This window comes from Peromyscus leucopus, chromosome 16_21, assembly GCF_004664715.2.
Source record: "Peromyscus leucopus breed LL Stock chromosome 16_21, UCI_PerLeu_2.1, whole genome shotgun sequence".
NCBI lineage: Eukaryota > Metazoa > Chordata > Mammalia > Rodentia > Cricetidae > Peromyscus > Peromyscus leucopus.
Window position 1 is genome coordinate 7,624,082 of NC_051084.1, and position 25,101 is coordinate 7,649,182.

The 25,101-nt window shown below is 55.5% G+C and overlaps 3 protein-coding genes across 7 annotated transcripts; 1 reads left to right on the forward strand and 2 right to left on the reverse strand.

Annotated features, from left to right (window-relative positions):
* Positions 1–780: 780 nt before the first annotated feature.
* On the reverse strand, positions 781–14,835 carry Cchcr1 (coiled-coil alpha-helical rod protein 1). Of its 3 annotated transcripts, none has more exons than XM_028887973.2 (18): positions 14,208–14,834; positions 13,836–13,899; positions 13,542–13,755; positions 10,854–11,157; positions 7,429–7,592; positions 7,201–7,336; positions 6,960–7,070; positions 6,669–6,818; positions 5,266–5,376; positions 5,051–5,157; positions 3,522–3,634; positions 3,271–3,316; positions 2,980–3,122; positions 2,691–2,879; positions 2,513–2,614; positions 1,515–1,666; positions 1,250–1,373; positions 781–1,071 (listed from the first exon to the last, which is right to left on the reverse strand). In XM_028887973.2, exons 1-18 carry the CDS (start codon positions 14,406–14,408, stop codon positions 965–967), a joined length of 2,538 nt encoding a protein of 845 aa, XP_028743806.1. In that variant the 5' UTR covers positions 14,409–14,834; the 3' UTR covers positions 781–964. The 3 variants fall into 3 exon arrangements, with proteins under 3 accessions (XP_028743806.1, XP_028743804.1, XP_028743807.1); XM_028887971.2 differs by having other exon boundaries at positions 1,250–1,376; XM_028887974.2 differs by lacking the exon at positions 781–1,071 and having other exon boundaries at positions 1,325–1,415; positions 14,208–14,835.
* Positions 14,836–15,276: 441 nt separating this feature from the next.
* Tcf19 (transcription factor 19) lies at positions 15,277–18,833 on the forward strand. 3 transcript variants are annotated; one of them, XM_037199825.1, is made up of 4 exons: positions 15,283–15,425; positions 15,699–16,233; positions 17,020–17,569; positions 18,518–18,833. In XM_037199825.1, the coding sequence occupies exons 2-4, from the start codon at positions 15,990–15,992 to the stop codon at positions 18,525–18,527; spliced, it is 804 nt and encodes a 267-aa protein (XP_037055720.1). In that variant the 5' UTR covers positions 15,283–15,425; positions 15,699–15,989; the 3' UTR covers positions 18,528–18,833. The 3 variants fall into 3 exon arrangements, with proteins under 3 accessions (XP_028743892.1, XP_037055720.1, XP_028743890.1); XM_028888057.2 differs by having other exon boundaries at positions 15,285–15,425; positions 15,699–16,227; XM_028888059.2 differs by lacking the exon at positions 18,518–18,833 and having other exon boundaries at positions 15,277–15,425; positions 15,699–16,227; positions 17,020–17,573.
* A 1,456-nt stretch (positions 18,834–20,289) lies between these two features.
* Pou5f1 (POU class 5 homeobox 1) lies at positions 20,290–24,772 on the reverse strand. The gene is made up of 5 exons (XM_028887975.2): positions 24,374–24,772; positions 21,840–21,960; positions 21,497–21,627; positions 20,868–21,026; positions 20,290–20,755 (listed from the first exon to the last, which is right to left on the reverse strand). The coding sequence occupies exons 1-5, from the start codon at positions 24,770–24,772 to the stop codon at positions 20,489–20,491; spliced, it is 1,077 nt and encodes a 358-aa protein (XP_028743808.1). The 3' UTR covers positions 20,290–20,488.
* Positions 24,773–25,101: the final 329 nt, after the last annotated feature.

Below are 25,101 nucleotides of genomic sequence, written 5' to 3' on the forward strand. Positions count from 1 at the left end.
GGCTAGGAAGGCCTGAGACTCTTCTTGAGTGCTGAATGCTTAGTATTTTGCTCAGAGCATTCCTCATCACCCAAAGAAAATAATTCTAAAACAAAAAGTGAAGGTAAAGAAAACTTGGTCCAGGCAGCAGTGACACACGCCATTAATCCTAGCATTGGGGAGGCAGAGGCAGGTGAATCTCTGAATCCAAGGCCAGCCTGGTCTACAGAGCGAGTTTTAGGACAGCCAAGGCTACATAAAAAGAGGAAGAAGAGAGACAGAGAGAGAGGGAGAGAGGGAGGGAGAAAGAGAGAACTTGAGAGGTAGAGCCAAATAAGATCTCTGAGTTCAAAGCCAGCCTGTCTACATACAGTGAGCTCCAGGACAGCCAGGGCTATGTGGAGACCCTGTCTCAAAAGTCAAAACAAAAACAACAAAACCTCCGGGCTGGAGAGATGGCTCAGAGGTTAAGAGCACTGACTGCTCTTCCAGAGGTCCTGAGTTCAATTCCCAGCACCCACATGGTGGCTCACGACCATCTGTAATGAGATCTGGCGCCATCTTCTGGCCTGCAGGGACACATGCAGGCAGAATACTGTATACATAATAAATAAATCTTAAAACAACAACAACAACAACAACAACAAAACCTCCAAACCTAGGAGCCTCTCAAAACACTTCCAGAGCAGCTAGGAAGCGGGTACCACTCAGGAAGGGTGGGGTGGGAGGATATGCTTCCCACAGCCCCACAGCCCCACGCCCCATGAGCTGGCTTCAGAAAGAACCCCAGCCTCCCAGGCATCTCCGAGCAACAGTCCACTATAGCCATCTTTATTTATTGCAGAATTCAGACCTGGTGGAAGCTAGGGCCCCGAGGCTTGCTGGGGAACAGGCTAGGCTGGCCCCTGCCCCTCGCCTTCCCTATCCACCCCTCCTGGGAGATCCAGCTCCAGCTGGCTTCACTGTTGCTCCTGGCAGCTCCAGCTCAGCAGTGGTCCGACGTGCTCGGGTTATCTTCTGGACAAACATCCTCCTCTCTGGAAATGGCCTCGCTCAGGCATTGCAGGTTTTCAAACAGGACAGTCAGGGACCCTGACACAGAAAACATCGCAGGACAGACACCGGGGTGAGAGCAGGCTCCGTGCTGCCCAGAGCGCGGAGCTGCACAGGCTGGGAGGGCACACTGCAGGCCCGTGGATGAAAGGCTAAGGGCCTTGAGAGCTCGGGCCTGTGGGGAAGGTCTGGAACGCCACTTGTCCTTGTAAACTACCTTTTGGAGGTTCCCTGGATGGTGCGGCTGCTGGACACTTGGGTTCTGGGGACTTCACAGCCCGGGCGCTGCACCCCACGGACGACTTCTCCTTCCCCGAGGGAAGCACGGCCAACAGGCGCTGCTGCTTGTAACGGGAGAGGAGACCCCCTTACTTCAGGGTGGCCTGGGAAGGAGAGCGTCAGCCGCACTGGCCACCGAGCCGCCCCGCCCCCACCTTCCCTTACCCACCAGCTACCACACCTCGCTCCCTGCTGTGCCCTACCAGCATGAGGTTCTTGTCCCTCTCCAGCTCTTGCACTCGCCGGGCCAGCCGCTGCCCCTCCTCCTTCCGGGCCTCATCCTGCAGGCGTCGGAGTTCCTGGTTGCGCTCTTTTTCCCGAATGGCTTTGTGTTGGATCTGGCGCAAGGAGACCACTGAGGAGATGGGAGTGGGTCAGCCCGGAGCCCAAGCAACGAGACCGAGTTCTCAGCTCTGGCTCTCACGGTCTCTTCCACACCATGAGTGGGCTGATGTCATGGGGTCCCGGGCTCTGTGCACCCCAGGTGCCTTCCTCATCCCTGACCCCAGTTCCTTAGGCAAGACCTGGACAGGGGCTGGAGTGAGAGCTCCTGTAACTAAGTCCCCATGTGATGTGTGCTGCGTAGGTAAGAGGGGGGCTGACTGCACCTCCACTTAGGGAAGACATGAACATCCATCCTACAACTCTCTCATCCAACTGCTAAGTTTCTGGTGATGGCAGCTGCCAGCGGTGTCTGCTGAGGGTCCTGACACAGGCCCAGGAGCCAGAGGCCACGTGCTCTTCCTTCCTTCCTTCCTTCCTTCCTTCCTTCCTTCCTTCCTTCCTTCCTTCCTTCCTTCCTTCCTTCCTTCCTTCCCTCCCTCCCTCCCTCCCTCCCTCCCTCCCTCCCTCCCTCCTTCTTTTTTGTTTTTTTGAGACAGGGTTTCTCTGTGTTAACAGTCTGGCTGTCCTGGAACTCACTCTGTAGACCAGCCTGGCCTCGAACTCACAGAGATCCGCCTGCCTCTGCCTCCTGAGTGCTGGGATTAAAGGCGTGCGCCACCACCGCCTGTTTCTTGACCTGGTACGAGCTGCAGTGTGTGCACTGAGTAAGAATTCGACTACACCATTCCTCCATTACTCCACTGCGTGCACGTGTCAACAAGAGCTTCAAAAAGGTTTGCGGCGGGATGAGGTTAACAGCCCTATGTCTCAATGCTGCTTGCTTCCTGAAGGGCCAAGTCCTCCCAGCACATCTCACCAGCCTTGGCCTGCTCCCTGCGCGCCTCGTTCAGTCTCCTCTTGGTGTCTGAGAGCTGTTCCCGCAGCCGAGTCTCCACCTCGACCACCTTCTCTTGCAGGGCTGTGGTGAGGGTACAGGGCAGTGTCAGGGGAGCGGCCCATCCTGCAGGGTGGCACGCACTGCCACGCGCCCACACCTTGCCCGTAGATCTTCTGCTGCTGTGTCAGCTCCTGCCGGAGGCTGGCGGCTTCCTCTGTGCTCTCCTGCTGGCCCTGACGCGCTGCCTCCAGCTGCTGCCCCACGCTGGCCAGGGACTCCTGGGCACGCTGCAGCTCCTGCTCCAGCTGCTGGGCCACTTCGTTCAGCTGCCGGCGCTCTGCCTCCCCTAAAAGGGAGTTTTTGTGGTCATACATGACCTCTCCTGGCACCTGAGCCTCAGACCCCAAGTCTTCTCCAGCCCCATCCATCCACCCATGCAGACAAACCTTGTTCCCGTGCCCGGCCCACCTCCTGCTGGATGAGGTGGGCACTCAGCTGCAGCTCAGCATCCAAGCGGTTCCGTTCTTCCCGGAGCTGCTCCAACTCAAGGCACAGGTCTGCATCCGGTGGGGGTGGGGGTGGGGGACAGCTGGGACAGAAATGATAGAGAAAATTTCCTCAGCGGCCACATGACCAGGGCCTCCATCCCTCCTTGATCCTTTCTGAGTTCTGGCAACCAATACCAGACCGCCCTCGACATCCACCACACCCTCCACCTCCATGCGCCTGCACCTCACCTTTCCAGGCGCAGCTGAGCAAGGGACAGTTTTCGAGCCACCAAACCTGAGAAGGAAAAGCAAAGGACAGGGAGATGGGCACACACGGACAGAAGGACAGCAGCAGCACAGGACAGCAGGACAGTAGCAGCACAGGGCACAGCAATGGTTACCACGGCAACAGAAGATAGATACAGGGTTAGATCCAGGGCTAGGAGGAAGGGGCCAGGCCAGTGGAGACAGGCTGGACACCTCCCGGTTGCTCTGCGTACCCTTAATGGTGTGGACCTTACGGGCAGCGTAGCTGAGTCGGTTGCTGAGGCTGGGGATCCGGGCTACAGCCTGATCCACCCTGGTCATGGTATTGTGGAGGTTGGTCTGAGTGCTGGAAAAGACACGGGTCACTCACCCTCCACCCTTCCTCATCTTTGAAAGACCTGCAGGGTGTGTGCAGAGGACACATCTGTCTTGTACTGTCACATGAGGGGGAGGTGGCTGTTGAGCAGCAAGAAAAGGGGAAACAGGAGCCACCAAGAGGGACAAGACCTCAGCAGACCCTGAAGGTCACAGCAGGTCAGTCAAGCTCCTTAGCAGACCTAAAGATACCTAAGTGTTTAAGCCTTAGTGACTGTCAGGTGAAAACATCCAGCCAAGCCTGGCAGTAGTGGCGCACGCCTTTATCCCAGGACTCTGGAGGCAGAGGCAGGTGGATCTCTGTGAGTTCGAGGCCAGCCTGGTCTACAGAGTTCCAGGACAGCCAGGGCTACACAGCAAAATCCTGTCTTGAAAAGCCAAAATAGATAGATAGATAGACAGACAGACAGATAGATAGACAGATAGAGATCCAGCTGAAAACATACTCCTGACACCAAGCCTAGAGTGTCTGTCTCATTTGGTTCCTGATCTTTTTTTGTTTGGTGGGGGAGGGATGTTCAGGGTTGAGAGAGTCCCAAGTAGCTGAAGCTGATTTAAGTTCATCATGAACCATCATGCCTGGCCTGCAGTGAGGAACTACCAAGGTTCTCGGGGTCATAGCCTACCTGGACCTGCATTCTGTGGCCCAGGAAAGAGCTCAGCAACAATGCTACAGGGGCCACCAGTGGGCACGGAGGTTGGCTAAGCTCTAGCTGAGGGGGACTTTTACTGCAGGCCACCGCTCAGGCCCAGGTACTGGGTATCTGGCACTGTCTACCTCAACGGGGGTTTTGGGTGCTCAAAGCCCGGAAGGGCTTTCTGGTGGTAAATCACTATCAAGAACCATGCCTTTGATCTGGCAGGAAGTAAAATCCCGTCCGTGGCACACCCTCAGTCCTCCTGGAGGCAGGAGACACGTGTAATGCTTTGACTCTGGGCAGTGGCTCTTCCAAGCTAGTCTGATTCTGTGCAAGTTTAAAAGTTCCATCTTTTTTTTTTTTTCAGTGCTAGGGATTGAAAGGATGGACTCCTGAATGCTAGGCAAGTGCTCCACTGGGCTACAGACCAGGCTGGCTGTAAGTTTAGACACTTTCCCCAACTAAACAGGTCCTGAGTGCAGAGGAAGGCGGGAGGAAGGGGGGGGAGGGGAGCTGGGGAGCCGCTGTGGAGGCGCTCAGCTCCGCCTATCTGCCCTGCTTAGCTTCACAGGCCACTAGACTGAACCGCAGACAGCAGGTTCCCCTGCCCCAGTCCAACCACAGCTAAGTTCACAGTGGGTGATGCCGCGTGAGAGAGGTGCTCCCCCTCAGCACGCTCCAGCCGCTCCCGCCCGAGGCTCTTCAGGTTCCCAGAAGTTAGGGAGGCACCTGCCGCCCACGGAAGACACCTGTTCACAGCGCTGACCACCGACTTCAGCTGCTCCTCGGCAGAGGCCGACAGCTGCTCCTGCCTCTGCCTGCCCTCCTGAGCCCGGGTCAGCTCCAGCTGCAGGGTCTAGGAAAGATGCAGTTGTGAGTGTGTTTTTGAAGCCTCCTGCCTGGCGTCTGTCCCGCAGACCCTGGCCAGGGATTTCCTCACCCCCTCCAGTCTCCTGGCTCAGACCTTAGTGCTTATCCGCTCCATCTCCAGCTCTGCGGTTTTGTCTTGTAGGGCACGCTGCAAGATGGCCTGCTTCTGGCTCTGGGTCTTCACTTGTTCCTGGAGCTCTGCCACCTAGAGAGGGGAGCAAGGGAGCTGGGCAGGGAAGCCTAGAGCCAAAGCCACGGAGAACACAGGGAAAGGAGGATGAAGGAGACAGCAGGAATCTCTGCATGGGGCTGGAGACTGGCTCAGTGGTTAAGAGCACTGGCTGTTCTTACAGAGGACCTGAGTTCAATTCTCTCTATCCACATGATAGCTCAAAATCATTTGTAATCATTGTCCAGGGGACTCAACACCTTCTGACTTCCATGGGCACACAGTACATATACATACATGCACGCAAGCAAAACATTCCTATACATAAAATCAAAACATCTTTCTTTTTCCCCCCTAAGACAGGGTCTTACTATGTAGCTCTGGCGGTCCTGGATCTCGCTCTGTAGACCAGGCTGGCCTCGAACTCACAGAGATCTGCCTGGCTCTGCCTCCCGAATGCTGGGATTAATGGCATGTGCCACAGCCACCCAGCCTCTCTCTCTCTTAAATCTTTATTTTATGTGCATTGGTGTTCTGCCTACATGTATATCTGTGTGAGGGTGTCAGATTGCCGGGAATTTGAATTACAGGCAGCTGTGAGCTGTCATGTGGATGCTGGGAATTGAACCTGGGCCCTCTGGAAGAGCATCCAGTTTCTTAACCACTGATCCATCTTTCTAGCCCCAGATCTCTGGGTTCTAGGCCAGCTTGGTTTACAGAGCGAATTCAAGAACAGCCAGGGCTACAGAGTGAAACCCTGTCTTGAACAGAAAAGAAAGCTGGGTGTGGTGGAGCAGGCTTTTAACCAAGCACTAGAGAGAGGGAAAGGCAGGCGGATCTCTGAGTTCGAGGCCAGCCTGGTCTAGAGTGAGTTCCAGGACAGCCAGGGCTCCACAGAGAAACCCTGCCTTGAAAACGAACAGCACAGCGGTCTCTGAGGAGTGCCACGCAGGTCAGCGAGCTGCTGGAGCCGCAAACAGCGGAGCTCTTGTTCCAACTCACGTTCCATGGGCCCACACTTTGAGAACCCATCCTGACCCGCGACCACACCACGCCCTGATGGATGCTGTCGCCTCTGAGGAGGCCACCCTGACCATCCTACCCATCCACTTCAGTCCAGTCACCGCCTTCTCTCCACAGCACACAGAACTGTTGGACTTCACCCACTTTCTACTTATTCAATCGTCTTCCTTCAGAACCAAAGCTCCAGGAGAGCACGTTCTTGTCTGTCCCAGGCCCGTGCCCAGCACGCAGCGATCACCCAAAGAACAGCTGTCATCATTGTGTGGGACGCTGAGTGTAGAATGATGAGAAACAGAGCCCCGGACCTGGTCCCTCAGCCCCTTCATGGAGTTCCTGTGCTCCAGGTCCTGGGCCTTGAGCTGTACCATGAGGACAAACACCCTTTCCCGCCATCGGCGCAGCAGCAAATGGCACTTCTTAGGGAACTCGGACTCCAGGGCATCTGACGGCTGAATCTGCACGTGGGAAGGAGGGAGACGGTACTTCTGAGGAAGCAGGAAGGGGTGACCTTTGTGTCTCACTCCTGCAGCAGCAGAAGTGGGTCTGGGCAGCACACCAGCTACTGCCCCGGAGGAAAGCAGACGAGAGGGTCCTACCTTCCTGGTCAGCTCCTCTTCCTGCAGGGCGAGCATGTGCGAGAGACTCTGGACCCGAACCTGCAGCAACTCCACGGTGGCCTGAAGGTCAGCCCTGTCCTCCCTCAAGTGCTGGGAGGAAGAACACAGTCAGTCAGGGTCTCCATGCCACCCTCAGGCAGCGGGCAGTCTAAGCCCTGGGAGGGCATGGCCTCCCTTCCTGGGGCTGTGCCCTCTCCTCGCAGGCCACCGCCATCCTCACCTGCAAGGTGTCTAGAAGCTCCTTCCGTTCCGGCTCCCATGCCTGGCTATGGACCTCTGGGGGGACTTGTTCCCCGACGTACTTCCTCAGACTTTCGACCAAGGCCACCTGAGCTTCCAGCTCCCCTTGGGTCTTACTAGGGTGGAGGCAGGAATGAGACGGTCCGCAGTGGCCCGGCCCAGACGCCCCTCCTGCCGCCCCTCCCGCCGCCCCTGCCCACTGACCGACCTCAGCTGACTCCGGAGCAGCTCCACCTCCTTCTGGGCTGCGGCCAGCTGTTTGGCTTCTCCTGCCCGCTTCATTTCCAAGCTGCTCAGAGACTTCTCCAAGTCCTCGGCCTTGCTGGTCAGACTAGCAAGAGCCTTCTCATGAGCCTCCGTCAGGGAGGACAGCTGTGGAGGAGAAGACATTCAGAAAAGGCCAGCCTGAGGGGCTGGTGAAGGCTCAGCAGCCAAGAGCGCTTCCTGCTCTTCCAGGACTCATGTTCAGTTCTCAGCACTCACAGCAGGCAGTTCAGAGGATCCTCGTCTGGCTCTGGGGGGCCCCCCACACGTGGTACATACTCACTAACACAACACACATAAACAAAAATAAATCTTTGAGGGGGGCAGCTCATCCCGCCTTGGGGCCTTATCTCTCAGAACCACCCACTAGGTCACCCTGGCACAAGCAGATGGAAGGTTCTCCACATCTGGTTCTCCCCGGTTCCTTTCAAACAACCGCTGGTTCCTGCCAGTTCACTCCCCTACCTCTCCGTGTCCACTGCCATCAGCCTGAGTAAATAAACTACGCCACCCCATACCTGAGTGTCTGTGGACTGGGAAGATGGCTCGGTTATTGCCTCACAAGTTTGAAGACCAGAGTTGGGATCTCTACAACCTGCGCAAAAAGCTGGGCACACCTGTAATCGCCCCAGCTCTGTGAGACGGCAGGAGACACAGGCCAACCTCTGAAGCTCCCAGGCTGGCTAGTTACAGGCCAATAAAAGACCCTGTCCTCTGACATCCACGTGAGCCGTGCACACCCTCACCCACGTGAACACACACCCCTCACTGGTGCTGAGCATGGTGGAGGCAAATGTCTGTAATCCAGTGTGCTGGTTAGTTTTTCATCAACTTGACACAAGCTACAGTTTGTTTGTTTGTTTGTTTGTTTGTTTTTTCAAGACAGGGTTCCTCTGTGTAACCACTCCGGCTGTCCTGGAACTCACTCTGTAGACCAGGCTGGCCTTGAATGCAGATTCACAGGAATCCACCTGCCTCTGCCTCCTGAGTGCTGGGATTAAAGGCGTGCCCACCACTGCCCAGCCGTCAAGATAAGAGTTATTTGGGAAGGGGAAACTCAATTGAGAAAATGCATCCATCAGACTGTCCTGTAGGCAAGTCTATAGGACATTTTCTTGATTAGTGATTGATGTGTGAGGGCCCAGCCTACAGTGGGGTGGTACCACCCCTAGGTAGGTGGTCCTGAGTTATATAAGAAAGCAGGCTGACCAAGCCTCAGGAGCAAGTCAGTGAGCAGCGTCCCTCCATGGCCTCTGCTTCAGCTCTTGCTTCCAGGTTCCTGTCCTGGCTTCCCTCAGGGACTGTGACCAGGGATATGCAAGCCAAAGGAACCCTTTCCTTCCCAAGTCGCTCTTTGTCACGGTGCTTTATGACTGGACTATAAACCCTAAGACATCCCAGTGCTGTGGGATGGTCTGTATGTCAAATCTGTTGCTCTGATTGGTCAATAAAACACTGATTGGCCAGTGGCCAGGCAGGAAGTAGGTGGGACAAGGAGAGAGGAGAATTGTGGGAAGCAGAAAGCTGAGGCGGAGAGACACTGTCAGCAGCAGCCATGACCAGCAGCATGTGAAGATGCCGGTAAGCCACCAGCCACGTGGCAAGGTATAGATTTATGGAAATGGATTAATTTAAGCTATAAGAACAGTTAGCAAGAAGCCTGCCACGGCCATACAGTTTGTAAGCAATATAAGTCTCTGTGTTTACTTGGTTGGGTCTGAGCGGCTGTGGGACTGGCGGGTGACAGAGATTTGTCCTGACTGTGGGCAAGGCAGGAAAACTCTAGCAACATCCCAGTTCTTGGAGGCTGAGTCAGGGGTACTGCCTCAAGTTCAAGGCCAGCCAGGGCTACATATCAAGACCCTGCCTTAACACTCTTACCCCTAAAACAAACTTGCCATACCCACAAAGCCTGCTGCCTGGCAACACACTTCCCCAAGCTCCCTCCTGAGGCTCCCCCACCCCACCCCACCCCGGAAGGCCTCTCATCCGTCCCCCACCTGCAGCTTTCTGACCCTACTTCAGTCTGTGCTCATGACGACTCTCTAAGGAGGGAGGGCCTTTCTCCCTAGTCCCCAAGCAGGGCTGGGGGCATCAGAGCAGCTAGGCGGTGTGGAGCCAACGGGTAAGGTGTCTGCCCTGCTTCCTCAGGCAGGGTCTGCCCTGTCTCCACACAAGTACATGAAAGGAGGCACAAAGTCTTTTTAGACACAAAATACAAATCTGATGTGTTACTTTCCTGCCTCTTTACTGGAGCCCGGCGTGGTGGCACACATCTTTGATCCCAGCACTTGGGAGGCAGAGGCAGGAGGATCTGTGAGTTCAGGTCAGCAAGAGCTACACAGCGAGACCCTGACTCAACAACAACCACAACAAACCTTCTCTTCTGGTGACACTGGGGTTAGCCTATACCCCTGCACATACCAGGGAAGCACTCTACCCCTGAGCTATAGTCCAGGTTTTTGTTTTTGTTTTTTGTTTTTTGTTTTTTTTAAGATTTATTTATTTAGAAGAGGGCACCAGATCTCATTACAGATGGTTGTGAGCCACCATGTGGGTGCTGGGAATTGAACTCAGGACCTCTGGAAGAACAGCCAGTGCTCTAACCTCTGAGCCACCTCTCCAGCCCCCCAGTTTCTTAAAACCTTCTATTTTTTTTCATTTTTTTGACCTATCAGCAGTTCATCACACTCACAACGACTGTGGAGTCAACTTCTGAACACGGTCCCAATTACACAGGTTATCAGATATCAAAGCAGGGCGTTTGCTCAGTGAAGCGACTAATTCAGGGCCTCCTCAGCGATGACTCACAGGCAGCAAGCCGGTGCTGCCCCAATACTATAAACACGACACTCCTCTTTATAGACTCCTTCCCACTCTTCATCGCCCGGGGCGGCCGTCCCTGTCCCTAGACCACAGCGGTGCTCCTGCACCCTTCGGCACTGTCCCAGCTGCCGCGGGCTACAGCCACATTAAGTGCGACCCACACTAGGCTGTGGCTCCATCCGTGAGAGCAGAGACTCGGGCGGCTTCGTCACTGAATCCCCAGCCAGCTCCTCCCTCGCGGACGGCAAAGAGAAGCACTGGGCACCCCGACTTCCCCAGGACCCACACCCCGCTTCCTCACTCCCTCCGTCCACCACGCTCCTGGAAGAGTACTTGGCATAGAATAGGGAGGAATTCCACTTTGGAGAGTTTCAAATGGTGCAAGATCACACGACTCCCAAGAAACAAGTGCAGCCCGAGGAAGACCAAACCACCCAAGTTCTCCTTCCAAGACCCCATGGCTCTGCTGCCCCTGACGCTCCCTGCAATCTGCTGGGAAGCTCACCTCGAAACGTTGCTCAGCCCTCTCACCCCCACGTTCACCTGCTCTTGGTGCAGACTCTGGATCTCCTGTAGGTCCCTCTGGTTCTCCTCCTCCAGGTTCTTCCGGACCATCTCAGCTCCGGCCAAGGCGGCACGCAGGCCCTCAGCCTCGGCTTGGCCAGCCTTCTCGGCCACCGCAAGAGCGTCCAGCTCCAAGGCCTGAGCCTCCAACCTCATCTTCTGCTGCAGGGAGGTCTCCCGCAGGGTCCGGACCTCCTCCTCCAGCCGCCGCAAGTCTTGGAGCTGCCAAGAGATCAGCTCAGCCTGCTGGCTCAGGGCACTGGAGACCCCCAGCTCCAGAGACCTTCAAAGGAAAGACAGGTGGGCCCAGCTGAGACGTGTCCTTCGTACTGCCGGGAGGGTGGAGACAGCAAAGAGAATAGTAACCCTCTACTTAATGTGGGGAAGCAGGAGGATCTCTACATTCACACCATCACCTATCAAGTCCCTACTAAGTGTGTGAGGTCCACTTTCTGGGCTCAGGGGACCCAGGGCTAGTGAGACCCAGTGAGGAACACAATCTCTCCAGAGATCCATTCGGAAGCGCACGGATTAAACACCAAACGTGCACATCAGAGGACCTACACATTCCGAGTGCACGGGTCTGGGGTCTCAGCTGAGGGCAGGGAAGGGGGGGGACACGGGACCTACACATTCCGAGTGCACGGGTCTGGGGTCTCAGCTGAGGGCAGGGAAGGGGGGGGACTACACATTCCGAGTGCACGGGTCTGGGGTCTCAGCTGAGGGCAGGGAAGGGTGGGGGGACGGGGGCCGGGGGGAACGGGGGGGGGGGGGGGGGGCCGGGACCTACACATTCCGAGTGCACGGGTCTGGGGTCTCAGCTGAGGGCAGTGAAGGGGTCGGATGAGCTTCTGGTACCAAGTGTTAACTACAGAGTTTTTTGTTGTTCCATTTGAGACAGGGTCTCATGTAGCCCAGGCTGACCTTGAACATGATACATAGCAGAGGCTGGCCCAGCACTTGGGATCCTCCTGCCTCCACTGCTGCACTTGTGCACCACGGCAGGCGTGTGTGTGTGTGTGTGTGTGTGTGTGTGTGCGTGCGCGCGCGCGCATATCCACACACAAAACACATAAACATAACAAAATTCAAACATGAAGTCACTCGGACTCTCCCGTTGTAACTGGGTCTACAGGAACGCACCACTACATCCCACCTTTGGGTGCAGGCTTTCAGTGAGGGTTTGGTATAGTAGAATATTATTTTAAGGTGTTTTACTTTTGTTTATGTTGCATTTGTTTAACTCTGTGAAGCTGTGTGACTGTGTCTAACACACCTGATGGTCTAATAAAAAACTGAACGGCCAATATCGAGGCAGGACAAAGGATAGGCGGGGCTGGCCAGCAGGGAGTATATATAGGAGAAAACTGGGAGGCAAGGGCTAGCAGCCAGAGAAGGAGGAGGACTCCAGGGGCCAGCCACCCAGCCACCCAGCAAGCCACGGAATAAGTAAGATTTACAGAAGAAAGCCCAGAGGCAAGAGGTAGACGGGATAAGTTAAGGAAAGCTGACAAGAAGCCAAGCTAAGGTCAGGCATTTATAAGTAAGAATAAGCCTCCGTGTGTGATTTATGTGGGAGCTGGGTGGCGGCCCCCCCAAAAGAGAGTAAAAAACGAACAACAGTTTGGTACTTTGTACAGGGAGTCTGGGGGTACTCCATCTACAAATGACTCAGTGTCGTGCATGTCTAAACTAGCTTGTGTGAAAGCTCCTTCCTGAGGCAGCGCCCTCCCGGAGGGTCACAGGATTCCGTCTAACTGGAGGCTAGTGCCCCTTCCTGAGGTAGCACCCTCCTGAGGGTCACAGGATTCCGTGTAACTGGAGGCTAGTGCCCCTTCCTGAGGCAGCGCCCTCCCCTAGTGAAATGACTTGCCGCAGTTCCCTAGAATCTGTCTAGCATTCCCCTCTGTCGTTGTCATGCTTTATTCCCTGAAGAGCCGCAAAACGGCATCCCGTCTGCTGGGAGAAAGACACGTACAGAACAACAGAAGCAACAATTCCCACTCATACGAAGACATATTCATTCACAGGGGCTGAAGAGATGGCTCCAGAGTGCTTGCTGCTCCTGCAAAGAACCCCAGCTCAGTTCCCAGCCCCCACATTCAACGGCTCACAGCTGCGGAGCTCCAGTCCAGAGAACCCTACACCCTCTTCTGGTCTCCAAGTACGCATGCTCACACACAGAGACATGCACATAAATAAAAGTAGAATCTTGGTTTGGTTTGGTTTGTTTTCCCCAGACAGGGTTTTCTCTGTGTAGCCCTGGCTGTCTGGAAACTCACTCTGTAGACCAGGGAGAGGCCTTGAACTCAGATCCACCTGCTTCTGCCTCTCTAGTGCTTGGATTAAAGGCAGGCCATGCCCGACTCAGAAATAAAATCTTAAAACACACAGCCGGAGCATAGCCAGCTCCAGTATGCCGCTGTACCAGGTCAGCATGTCTAAGCTGCATGTCTCCCATCACAAAAGCTTCTGGGCAATCCATCTCCTCTCTTAGACGTTCACATTCCTTGTTAGCTGGGAATTTAAGTCCAGAGCTCTCCATTTTGTTACCCCAGTGAATATGGTCTATGTACCAACAACGGCCTATAGAAAACCTACAGAAAAAATGGAACCAGGGACTGAAATATATAAATGTGTGTAAAGGATCATGTGACAGACCCCTACCTGCCTCTCCGCCCTGGCCCCTGTGCATCTCCACAAACGTCCTGTTCCCACACGGTCACTGTAGGTCTCTGAGTGTCTAGCCGCCTCTCTAAGACATCTTGGCCAGTCCTGGATTGGATCAGGGGAATGTCTGAAGCCCAGGTCGGGGCCGATCTTGGCAGAGTTGGAAGGGACCGAGCTTGGAAGTGGGAGGGAGGAACCAGCCCAGTAAAACCTGAGGGGGGTCACAAGAATAAAGACTGTCAGTTTCTCAGACAAGAGAGATCCCCAGCCTCCTTGACCGGCCTCGCTGACCTGAAGGCGGCAACATCTCCATGCTATCTGAAGCCTCTAGATGTCTCCAGGCATCTATGTCCCCCTGGACAATAGGAGAAACAAGGACACTCCAATTCAGTTTTCAGGCCACCTTCCAAAGAGAAAGCCCTACAATAACAAAGTCATAATCCTTGAGTTACTGACAGATCCGCCCAGGCTCCGAGCCTTTCTTTCCCTACTTCCCTAAGAAGGCAGAGGATAAGCAAACCACTTGCTTGTCCCAACCACGCTCCTGATAGACCGAACCATGATGTAAATGGCAACAACCATGAGGTAAACGTACTGAGATGGGAGCCAGGGGGTGCTCGTGGGGATTGCTTCTACTTACAGGATTCTGGGGGGTGCCTTTACCTTCCTCCTTAAGTGTCTATGGTCCCTGCAGCTCGGGGCTGGAGGTGAGAGGGCCCGCAGGGAGCCCCGTCTCCACAGGTCTCGCCATGGTATGGTAGGGACGCTGGGAAGCCCATCTAGGCACCACCGAGCCATGATTTCTGGGTCATTTCCTATTAAAGCGTTAGCCCAAGGCCTGGCCCCACAAGAATGCGGCCACATGTGGGGTTAAGCGGCCTCCCTGGGATCCCTGGGGAATCCAAGCAGCCCAGAGCCCGTTGCCAGGAAGCCAGCTTCCTGCTATCTTATCTGAGCCTCTCTCTAGCCGGCCTCAGTTTCTCTCCATCCCTTCTGCTTCCACTCCCTTCTCTGTTCGGCGTCCTACAGCATCTTCTCTGTCCAACTCCCACCCCAGTTCAAATGTTTGCACTCAACCCCGAGACTGATTCCTACCCGCTTCTCTTTCTAGTACTCGTCTGCATTTTCCTTGACCCAATTAAGCCCGGCCGCTCCCTCTCCTCCTGTCTCCCCCTGGTCCGCTGCACACACCCCTGGCTCATCCCCCTCCGGACCCTGAGCTCTAAGGCTGCCTTGACCCCCTCATCCGTTCTTTGACCAGGATCCTGCACCCGCTTCCCCTGTGGACCCCCTCCACCCGCCCTAGCACCCCCTCTGAGACCCTTTCCGCCCCCAACCGACTCCTCCCGAACGCCCCTTACCCAGCGCGAGATCCGCCCTCTCGCCACGCCCCTCACCCAGCTCCCCGCCTTGGCTTCACACCCTGACCACGCATGCGCGAAGCGGGCGGGTTGGCGGGCTGCTCCGGAGCACCATTGCTCCGCCGCCGGAAGGAGGAAGAGGAAAGGTGCACGCTGGCACCCGGACCGACGCCTGAGGCCTGCTCCGCGCCCTGACGGCCCCGCCCCACCCCGGGAACCCGGGAAACTGTGCAGGCCAATCAGAGATGGCGGAGGGCGGGAGATGGACAGCGCCTCCCTGCGCGTCGTCCAATAGAGCGGAGGAGGGCAAGGCGGGCGGCCAATCAGGACCGGCCCCGGGAGGGGCGGGCTCGCAGGCGCGAAGCGGGACCCGGGAATTGCGGAGGAGGAGTCTGCGCGGCGCGCGCGCCCAAGCCGCGCCCTCCGGGCGGCTTCCTGGCTGTCAAACCGCGGCGGGAGCGAGGGGCGCAGGGTGTGGAGTCCCTTCCTCAGTTTACCCCGCCAGCGGAAAAAGGAAAGGGTGAGATCCACTTGGCCGCAGAACTAGGGACCTGTCTGCGCCGCCCCTTGTGGGTGACAGCGGACCCACTTCCCTGGGGGATCTGGCCCAGAGAGCGGGGGAAGGACAGGAGGGGTGCTCTGCCTGGGTTAAGAAGTTTGACCAGCAGCTTCCCGGCTCCTGGTTACACTCGAGGGGACACGTTCGTGTCGCTCGTACGTTTGTGTAGCAGGACCTCTTCAGCCGGTCTGCATGTCCCCAGCTGTCGCCTTAAAGTAACTTTGCCTTGCACAGATTGTTAAAGCCTCCCCGGATGTGCTGCGGCCGGAGGATCCGGCTTCGCGGAGGTGCCGCAGGATTATCTTCTGGCTCTCCTGGAATTGCTTTTTAAGTCTCACCTTGACTGCCACCCCCGCACTGCATGCCCAGGCCTCAGGGGCTCTGCATCTGCACTTCTCAAGTCGGCATTACCCACAGTACAGCTGTCGGCGTCAGGACTGAAGGCCGGCCACGGTGCCTGGCCCAGGAGTAGGAGAGGTGATGAACTGCTGAGGTGCAGGGAGAGGTGCAGAGGGGGCACCCCCCATGCTGCCCTGCTTCCAGCTGCTGCGCATAGGGGGCGGCAGGGGCGGTGATCTCTACACCTTCCACCCCCCGTCCAGGTCAGGCTGCACCTATAGGCTGGGCTGCAGGGCTGACCTGTGTGATGTGGCCCTGCGGCCCCAGCAGGAGCCGGGCCTCATCTCGGGGGTCCATGCAGAGCTGCATGCTGAGCTGCAAGGAGACGACTGGAGGGTCAGCCTGGAGGACCACAGCAGCCACGGTAAGGGTGAGCAGGCAGCCCCGGGCTGGTAACAGGTGTGGGAGCCTCTGGGACCCTGCTACCTGCCTCCCAGGGTCCCTGTCAGTCTCTGGAGAGCAGACAAGCAAGATCGGTCCTGGTCAGCTCTTCACAGGACTAACCTGCCCAGCTGGTTTAGTTCACACAGGGCTAGGAGGAAGGCGCCATCAGTAAAGCGTCACTGTGGGACATTCTAGTACTCGGCTCAGACTTGACTCAGTTTCCAGTTTTGCTGAAGCACCTTGTTCCCATTAAGGCAGTGTTCTAGTGACCTAGGCATTGTGTCCCAACTCAAAGCAGCCTCAAGAGGCTGGAATCCACAGTTCTTCCATCTCCAGTTTCCCTATCAGGTCAGACACAAGGTTTGGAGAATCCTAACCTGAGGTGTTTTGGTATTAGCGAGCCTTACTCTTAGAGGACAGGCCCTGTGGTGTGTAGATGCGTACAGCCAAGGATGACAGCAGGAAGCAAGTATGGTGATGTACCTTGTGATCTCAGCACTTCAGAGGCTGAGGCAGGAGAATACTGAGTTCTGGGCCAACCTAGGATACAGATTAGGACTGCCTCAAAAAGAACCACAGTTGTGTAGTGGTAGATCAGCTTCAAGTAGGAGCACAGCAAGGGAGCTTTCCATCCATTCCTGGGAGAGAAATACACGCTGTGGGGCCTCAGGTTTAATGTCGTGCCTGCCCATGCTCCCTGCAAACCAAGCGGCAGACTCATGGTACTTCTCACTAGACATGTTTCTGTTGTCTTGTGCCTCACCATTAACAGGGACTTTGGTCAATAATGTCCGACTCCCAAGAGGCCACAGGCTGGAGTTGAGCGATGGTGACCTTCTGACCTTTGGCCCTGAAGGGCAAGCGGGAACCAGCTCCTCGGAATTCTACTTCATGTTCCAACAAGTCCGGGTCAAACCGCAGGACTTTGCTGCCATTACTGTCCCACGGTCTCGGGGAGAGGCTGGGACTGGCTTCCAGCCCATGCTGCCCCCTCAGGGGGCACCCCACCGGCCACTCAGCACCCTGTCCTCTGCCCCCAAGGCCACCCTGATCCTCAACTCCATCGGCAGCCTCAGCAAGCTGCAGCCACAGCCCCTCACCTTCTCCCGAGGTGGTGGCAGACCACAGAGCCTGGCTGTTCCCACCCAGCCTGCGGAAGCGGGGGCTTCGCCCGCTCCACCCACAAGAAACCGGAGGAAATCGGCTCATAGAGTGTTGGCAGAACTGGATGATGAGAGCGAGGCTTCCCTGAGCCCTCTCTCAGTCCTTATGGAGCCCAGGAAGAAGCTCCGTGTGGAGAAGGCCGCTCTGGTGTCCAGTGGGTAAGTTGAGTCCTGAGCATTGCCTAGCACCTGACTTACCAGGGTTGGCCCCAGCACTTCGTAGCTGAGGCACAAGACAGGATTGACCAGTATGAAACCAACCTGGCCCACATGGAGACCGACCGTCTCAAAAACTAGAGTGAGCAGGTCAACTCAGGATGCCCTACGGACCCTCAGAGGCAAGAAGAGGGGCGTTGGGTCCTCTGGAACTAGGGGGATGTTTTTAGCCACTATATAGGTATTGGGATTCAAACCCAAATCCTCTGGAAGAGCAGCCCTGAGCTGTCTTTCTAACCCTGTTTGCTTATTAGTTTTTTGAGGCAAGGTCTCACTGTGTGTCCCAGGATAGCCTCAAATTCCTCAGGTAAAGGAAGAAGTCAGGATAGGGCATTCAGAGTGGAAGCTGAGGGGACCAGTCACTCCTCAGCTGGGATTACAGGGTCAGCTTGTGTGCTCGTCACGCACCCCTCGCCCCAAGTTCCCACCTCCCGCTGGCCTTTAGCCCCTTGGTAACGCTGTGCTAGCTAGGTGTAGCAGCTACCCAGAACCAAGGTCTGCCAGACTTCAAGTTACTCAGGAACACTCCCAGGACTCCCTGGGGTTAGGAGTTGGGACCCCTGTACAGCCCCTTGCTGCTGCCCATTACAAGAAGACAGTAGTCTGGGTTTGATGTGATGGCTGGTACCCCATGGCTAGCATTGACTGGAGCATCCAGGCCACCCAAGGATGCCTGTTGGTTTCCAGACCAGAGAACACTGAGAACGGATCTTAAGGGCTGGAGTGGTGGAGTGATCAAGAGTGCTCACTGTTCTCCCAGAAGACCTATGTTCAACACCAGTCCCATGAGATCCAACCACCTCTCCTGGCCTCTGGCCGCCAGGCACACATATACAGGCAAAACACTCACTTTTTAGAGAAGATCTTAAGAAATGTCTCCTTTCTCCAAAGGAGGGAATGACCACAGGGGAAAGTCCCTTGCTATAGACTGACTCAAGGCTGGAGAACCCTCATGATCATCGAGGTGACAAAAAAGATGGCTCCTGCCAAAGATGTGGCTGCCGCCGAGTTACCAGTGAGCTGGGATGCCCAGTATCCAAGAACAAAGCCTTGTTCCCATGGACACCGGAGTATCTGCACTAGAGCCACCATCACAGAAACCGCCCCAGACTTCCTTATGCCACGGCTAATGCTGCCGCTGAGTCTCTGTGACTGGCTTTTCAGAGCTTTGCCTTTATATCAAAATAAATAAACTGCTTCATCCACATAGGGGTATTTATTCTTACGGGTCTAAGTCTGCTTTCCAAATGGTGGGAAGCCTGGGCTTGGTGTGGTCTGCAGATGGAATTCCCCACAGCAGAAGCCCCTGTGGGAACCAAATGGACCTTGGTGTTGGCTGGGAGTGAAACGGCTGTGTGTAGAGGCACTTGCTGCCACGCTTGATGACCTGTGCTTAATTAATCCACAGGCCCACGTTACAAAGGAGAGAAACAACGTTCCCAAGTTGTCTTCATGTTGTGGCACTCGCTCAAGTATTCACACACACACACATACTGTTTTAAAGTTGGGTGTGGTGGCATACTACTGTGTGTTCCAGGCCAGCTTGGTCTACAGGAGGTCCTGTCTTCAAAACAAAACACCACATACAAAGGGTAGGGTTCGGGGCTGGAGAGATGGCTCAGAGGTTAAGAGCACAGCTTGCTCTTCCAAAGGTTCCAAGCTCAATTCCCAGCAACCACATGGTGGCTCACAACCATCTGTAGTAAGATCTGGTGCCCTCTTCTGGCCTGCAGGAGTACATGCAGACAGAATACTATATACATAATAAATAAATCTTAAAAAAAAAAAAAAGGTAGGGTTCTGGTGGGACTGACATGCAGCAACACACACTTCAAGACTTGGCTCTTAGGTGGGAGAGATGGCTTGGCAGTTAGCAGTTAAGAGCAATGGTTATAGCCTTTAATCCCAGCACTCTAAAGGCAGAGGTTGTCCTGGTCTACAGAGTTCCAGGATAGCCAGGCTACACTAGAGAAACCTTGTCTAGGGGGCATAAAAAAAAGCAATGGCTGCTTTTGCAGAGGCAGGTTTGGTTCCCAGAACCCACATGGCTGCTCACAACCTGTAACTCCAGGGGAACTCAATGTCCTCCTCTGTCATACAGACATACATGTAGAAAAAAAAGCCCAAAGACACCCATACAGATAGAATTTAAAAAAAAGAAAAACAAAAACTTTTGTTTTAGCTGGGCATGGTGAGACCTTTAATCCCAGCACTCAGGAGGTCAGCAGCAGGCTGATCTCTGAGTGTAAGGCCAGCCAGTGAGTTCCAGTCCAGGACAGCCAGGGCTACACAAAGAAACCTTGCTTTGAAGAAAGAAAAACAAAAACAATTTTTCTGAGGACTTGGTTTTTCTTAGCTTGAGCCCACTAGGACTTCCAGAGTGACGCGGGGAAGCACACTGCTGGTGAGCGGTGGCTATGAGGTGGACTATTCCATCTGCTGGCAGATTCGATCAAGTAAAGCCTCGGCCAGCAGGTAATGTCTTCCTCTGTAGGTTAGGTTCCAATCCCAACGATCCCTTGGGCACTTTGTAACCTCCAACTGTTTAAATGGCACCTCTGTTTGAGGACCGTCTGGGTATGAGGATCCATTACTGGGTTTCTCTGTCCCCAGGCGCTCTAGCAACTAAAGGAAGACAGTTTAGCTAGCTCATGTGTCCCAAGGTTTTTTATTTAAAAACAAAATGATGAGTGTGATGGGCTCACGATCAACAGCATCACTGAACTTCATCTCCCCCCGCCCCTTTTGTGGTTTTGATCCCTCCTCAGTAAAGGAACTCAACCCCAAAGCTGTGGTGGCTCCGGGTTCTCTACCTTTTTTCCCCTTGCCTCAGCTCACCTCATCCCCAGCAGGGCTGGCACCTCAGTTTGAATGCATGGGAGAGCCCAGAGCAGTGACAGGAACAGAGGGGAAGGCCTCACCCTCGGGGAAAGGGACTGAGGAGTAGAGTGTGGTGAAGTGTGGGCTCCCATAGCCTGGGGCACCAAAATGGGGCCCTGGGGGCCGTGGAAAGGATACAGGCCCCCCGGGGAAAGGAGACCCGGCCGCCTCATACTCTTCTCGTTGGGAGTATTCGATGCTTGACCGTTTGCCCTTCTGGCGCCGGTTACAAAACCACACTCGGACCACCTAGGATGGATGGTAAAGAGGAGATGAGCTCAGGAATGCCCGAGCCAGAGGGGGGGGGGCGGAGAGCTGCAGTGGGGAGGCAGGTACCACAGGTCAGGATGCGGGCACTCACATCCTTCTCCAGCCCAAGCTGCTTGGCAATGACGCTAATCTGCTGCAGGGTGGGCTTGGGGCACTGCAGAAACATGTTCTCCAGGTTCCCCCGCACGCGGTTCTCAATGCTCGTCCGCTTTCTCTTGCGAGCCTGCATCAGGGTCTCTGCTTTGCAAATCTGGGCAGGAGTAGAGGGATTGACAAGAGCAAGCTTAGGACTTCGCTGGGCAACAACCCCACACTGAGGTGTGACTCAAGAGCAAATTGCTAAGGGATATTGGCTGGATGTGGCCCCAGAGGCAGGGATTACTACAAGGAAGAATCCTGGAAGGGGTTGGTGAGACCTAGATCTCTGTCTGAGCCTTTCTCAGCAGAAAGGGGTTGGGGAAGGGACCATGACACCATATTCCATCTGGGTTGGGCTGCTAGCCTGGGATGAGAGTGAACCAGGAAGAGAGAACCTGATTAGCAAATGTTAAGGCTTTGGGTTCCAATCCTCAGCACTAGAAGAAAAAAAAAAAGAGAAAAAGAAAAAAACAAGACACAGAACCGCTGCCCCTGGTCAGAGAGGAGTCTCAAAGGGGGAATGGAAAGTGGCGATGGGATTGTACCGGGAAGACACTGTGAACACCCCGGGGGGCCCCTCACCTCCTGTAGGTTCTCATTGTTATCGGCTTCCTCCACCCACTTCTCCAGCAGGGGTCGCAGCTTACACATGTTCTTGAGGCTGAGCTGCTGGGCCTCAAAGCGGCAGATGGTGGTCTGGCTGAACACCTTTCCTGAGGGGGAGACAGACAGGGAAAGTGAGGCAGCATGCAGGGCCCCAAAGACCCCCTCCTTGAGAGCTCGACCTCTTCCCAGAAGCAGTCCAAGTGTCTAATCCCCTCACCTCTACGGAGGTGAGGGAGAAGTAGCCCATTAAACGCCCTCCCCTTGCACCTACACTGAGCTGTACCAGCTGTGGGGTCAGAACATGCTGAGGGAAACCCACCAAAGAGAACGCCCAGGGTGAGCCCGACGTCGGCCTGGGTGTACCCCAAGGTGATCCTCTTCTGCTTCAGCAGCTTGGCAAACTGCTCTAGGTCCTCCTGCAGGGCTTTCAGGTCCTGGGACTGCGGTGAGAGAGGCCTTGTGAGTCACACCAGCTGTCAGTCTCTGCCGCTGAGATCCACACCCTCACCCTCACCCTCACCCTCACACACACACCCAGAACCCCCGTGGTTGCTGAGAGATCCCAGCACCCCAGGCTGCCCACTAAAAATAAATGTCACTCACTCTATCCCTAGGTGACAGGGGCGGATCTTGGCCCAGCAACTGGCCACATCACTACCCAGAGTTCCATGCATTAGAACCCTAACCCCAGTACCCCAGCAAATTCCTATCTGCTAACAAACTACTCAAAACAGCCCCATTGGCGAACTGTTACCCCAGTTTCAGTAAGTTTTAAGACTACAGAAATAGCCAGGCATTGTAGAGCCAGCATATAATCCCAGCACTCAAGAAACAGGCAGGAGGACCACATAAATAGTAGCTAGCTCAAAACAGAACTGAAGAGTATCAGATCCATTGGATCCTAAACTCAATACCCTCTCCAGCTTGCTTTGAAGTTCCCAAACTACGACATGGTACACGTGGAGATACTGAAACGGGGACTCGCTTGGTAGCCGCCGCCCTGCCCCAGTCTCTCAAGCCCTGGGACAGCAGGATCCATCACTGTTCAGCTGCTTCACAAACCGCACAAAGTGGACAAGTGCCCTGGTCTCGTGAGCTGACATTTCAACATGTGAGGAAAAACCCTCGCTAACTGGAGTGCTGTGGAGGAAGCCGGGTGGCAGGGTGTGCAGGTGACAATCTGAATTAAGACGGTAGTCAACAACGAGTCAGGGGGGCCCTAGAAGCTGAGGCCTTAGCAAACAAAACCATCTGACTCACGTTTCAAAACACGGATCTGGTGCTAGCCAGACAAACTGAGCTTGACCCACAGAACAAACGCGGTGGAGAGGAAGGAGACCTCTGGCGCCCACGGGTGCACGGTGGCAAGCATGCTCACACAGCAGCACACAACAGATTTAATCCCAGCACTTGGGAGGCGGAGGCAGGCAGATCTCCGAGTTCAAAGCCAGCCTGGTCTACAAAGTGAGTTCAGAGTAAATAAAAGCTAAAACACGCACGCACTGGTGCGTGTGGCTAAGGCTAGGGCAGATGGGGTGGTTGGGACCTGGTGGGGAGGGCGCAATGGATGGTCGGTTAAAGTGTCCTTTCTAAGGAGCAGATGCAGCCTGTGAGTGAACAGAACAAAAATGGCGGGAGGCATCCCAGGCTATCTCTAACCGCAGATGGAGAAGGAGGCAGTCCTTTGGTGATGCAAGTGAGCCTTGGGGGGAGGAGAGGGGCAGGAGCCGGTTGGCAGAGCGCAGGTCCAGGGCTGAGATCTGCCTTAGATGCTCCAGTTAAGGCCGGCCAACCCACGGGACAGGAGCAGCAGCCAGCCAGGCACCCGCCCCAGTGCAGTTCCGAATCCTTCCGGAAGGTGTTTCAATGGAAAGAGATTTTATCAGCTTCAAACAAACTGATTTTGATCTCCAACCGCTCCTCAAAGACCAAGTGCTCTCTCAGCTTTTCTAAATCCTGTTTTGTGGATTTGGAATAAGGTAAAGTACGGTTCAAGTTCCTCGATTCATTAAAGTCACTTAAGACATGAGATAAACTATACTGCCTTCGTAGGGGACTCCTGGTAGCTAAGGGGACGTGAGATAATGCAGTAAACAGGCACTTAGGGAGGGGACGCCCAGTTCACTAATTGCTAAGAGGTAGGCTGGCATCTGTGTCCACTCACACCTTCGCTTCTAGACGGCTAATTGCTTACACTTGCTTCCAGGGCTTGCTGGAGGCCATCAGCCGCTCAGCAAAGCCTGTGCACCCACAGAATGATCTAGAAATGGCCTGGAGATAACTTCCCCTACCATTTTGGTTGTGTTGGTTTACAACCTAAGGAGGTGAGTCTGAAATGAATCAAATCTGCACCTCCAGCTCTCTACAAGGAGGTGCCGGGGTGTTCACTCGGTGTATGGGTGAGGACAGACAGACGGTAAACTTGACTGGAGGTGCACCCAACTCCACACACAGCCCAAAGCTCCTATCAGCAGCCAGTCACACCCAAGCTTTGGAGTAACAATAACTCCAGGATAAGCGGTGTTTTCACCCTTGGGCCGTGGTTAACCCTAAGGCCAAGGTCCTGACAAGGACCCAAGTCCCCAGAAGGGCTAAGGGCGGTGGGAAAAGGACCCGAACCCCAACACTGGTGCACAAGACAGTGAGCGACATGACAAGGGCCAGGCCGGAACCATCCAGGCCGGCTTCCGACTCTTGGAATTCTGGCTTCTGGTTCAAGCCTTGTCCTGCTTCCCGGGAGGAGGCAGCCACCACAGGCCCTCCTTTGCTAGGATGCAGGCTCCCAATTCCCTTGTCGGCTGCCTCCTCCGGCGCAGCCACGTCCCCTCGACGGCCCAGGCCCATCTCACTCACCTCCTCGAGAGCTGGTTCCACCTTCTCCACCTTCACCACGGCACTGGGGCGGGCGGTACAGGGCGCAGGGGAGGTCCGCTCTGAGCTGCTCTCCACTCCTGCGCCTGCCTGGCCCTCAGGCTGCGACGTCTCCAGGCCAACTTGGGGCACTAGACCTAGTCCAACCTGAGGTCCACAGTATGCCATCCCTCCACAGAACTCATACGGCGGCGGGCAAGGGGAGAGCCCCAGCACCTCTGAGCCTGGCCCGACCCCGGGCCCGATCCCAGGCCCAGCTGGAGGCCCTTGGAAGCTTAGCCAGGTCCGAGGGTCCACCCAGCCCGGCTCCAGCCCTCCTGACCCATCACCCCCACCAGGTGGGGGCGAGAAGGCAAAGTCTGAAGCCAGGTGTCCAGCCATGGGGAAGGCGGGCACCCCAAGTCGGGGGCCTGACGGACGGAGGGCTCACCCAGGGACTGCTTAGCCCCTCTCCTCCCCTCCCTCCCCAATCCCACCCTCTAGCCTTGACCTCTGGCCCCGCCCCCTGGATGGGTGGAGAGGTAGGCGATGGGGGTGGGAGAAACTGAGGCGAAAGATGTTTGCCTGAGTCTGGAAGCGGAAGGCTGGGGACAGCCTGAGGGGGCCACCTTTAGGGCAGGACCCCAGGGGGTCTTCATTTTCCACCCTCGACGTCTCTCCACCCCTACCGTGGGCGCCCCCGAACACCTCAGAGCGGACCACCGTCCCTT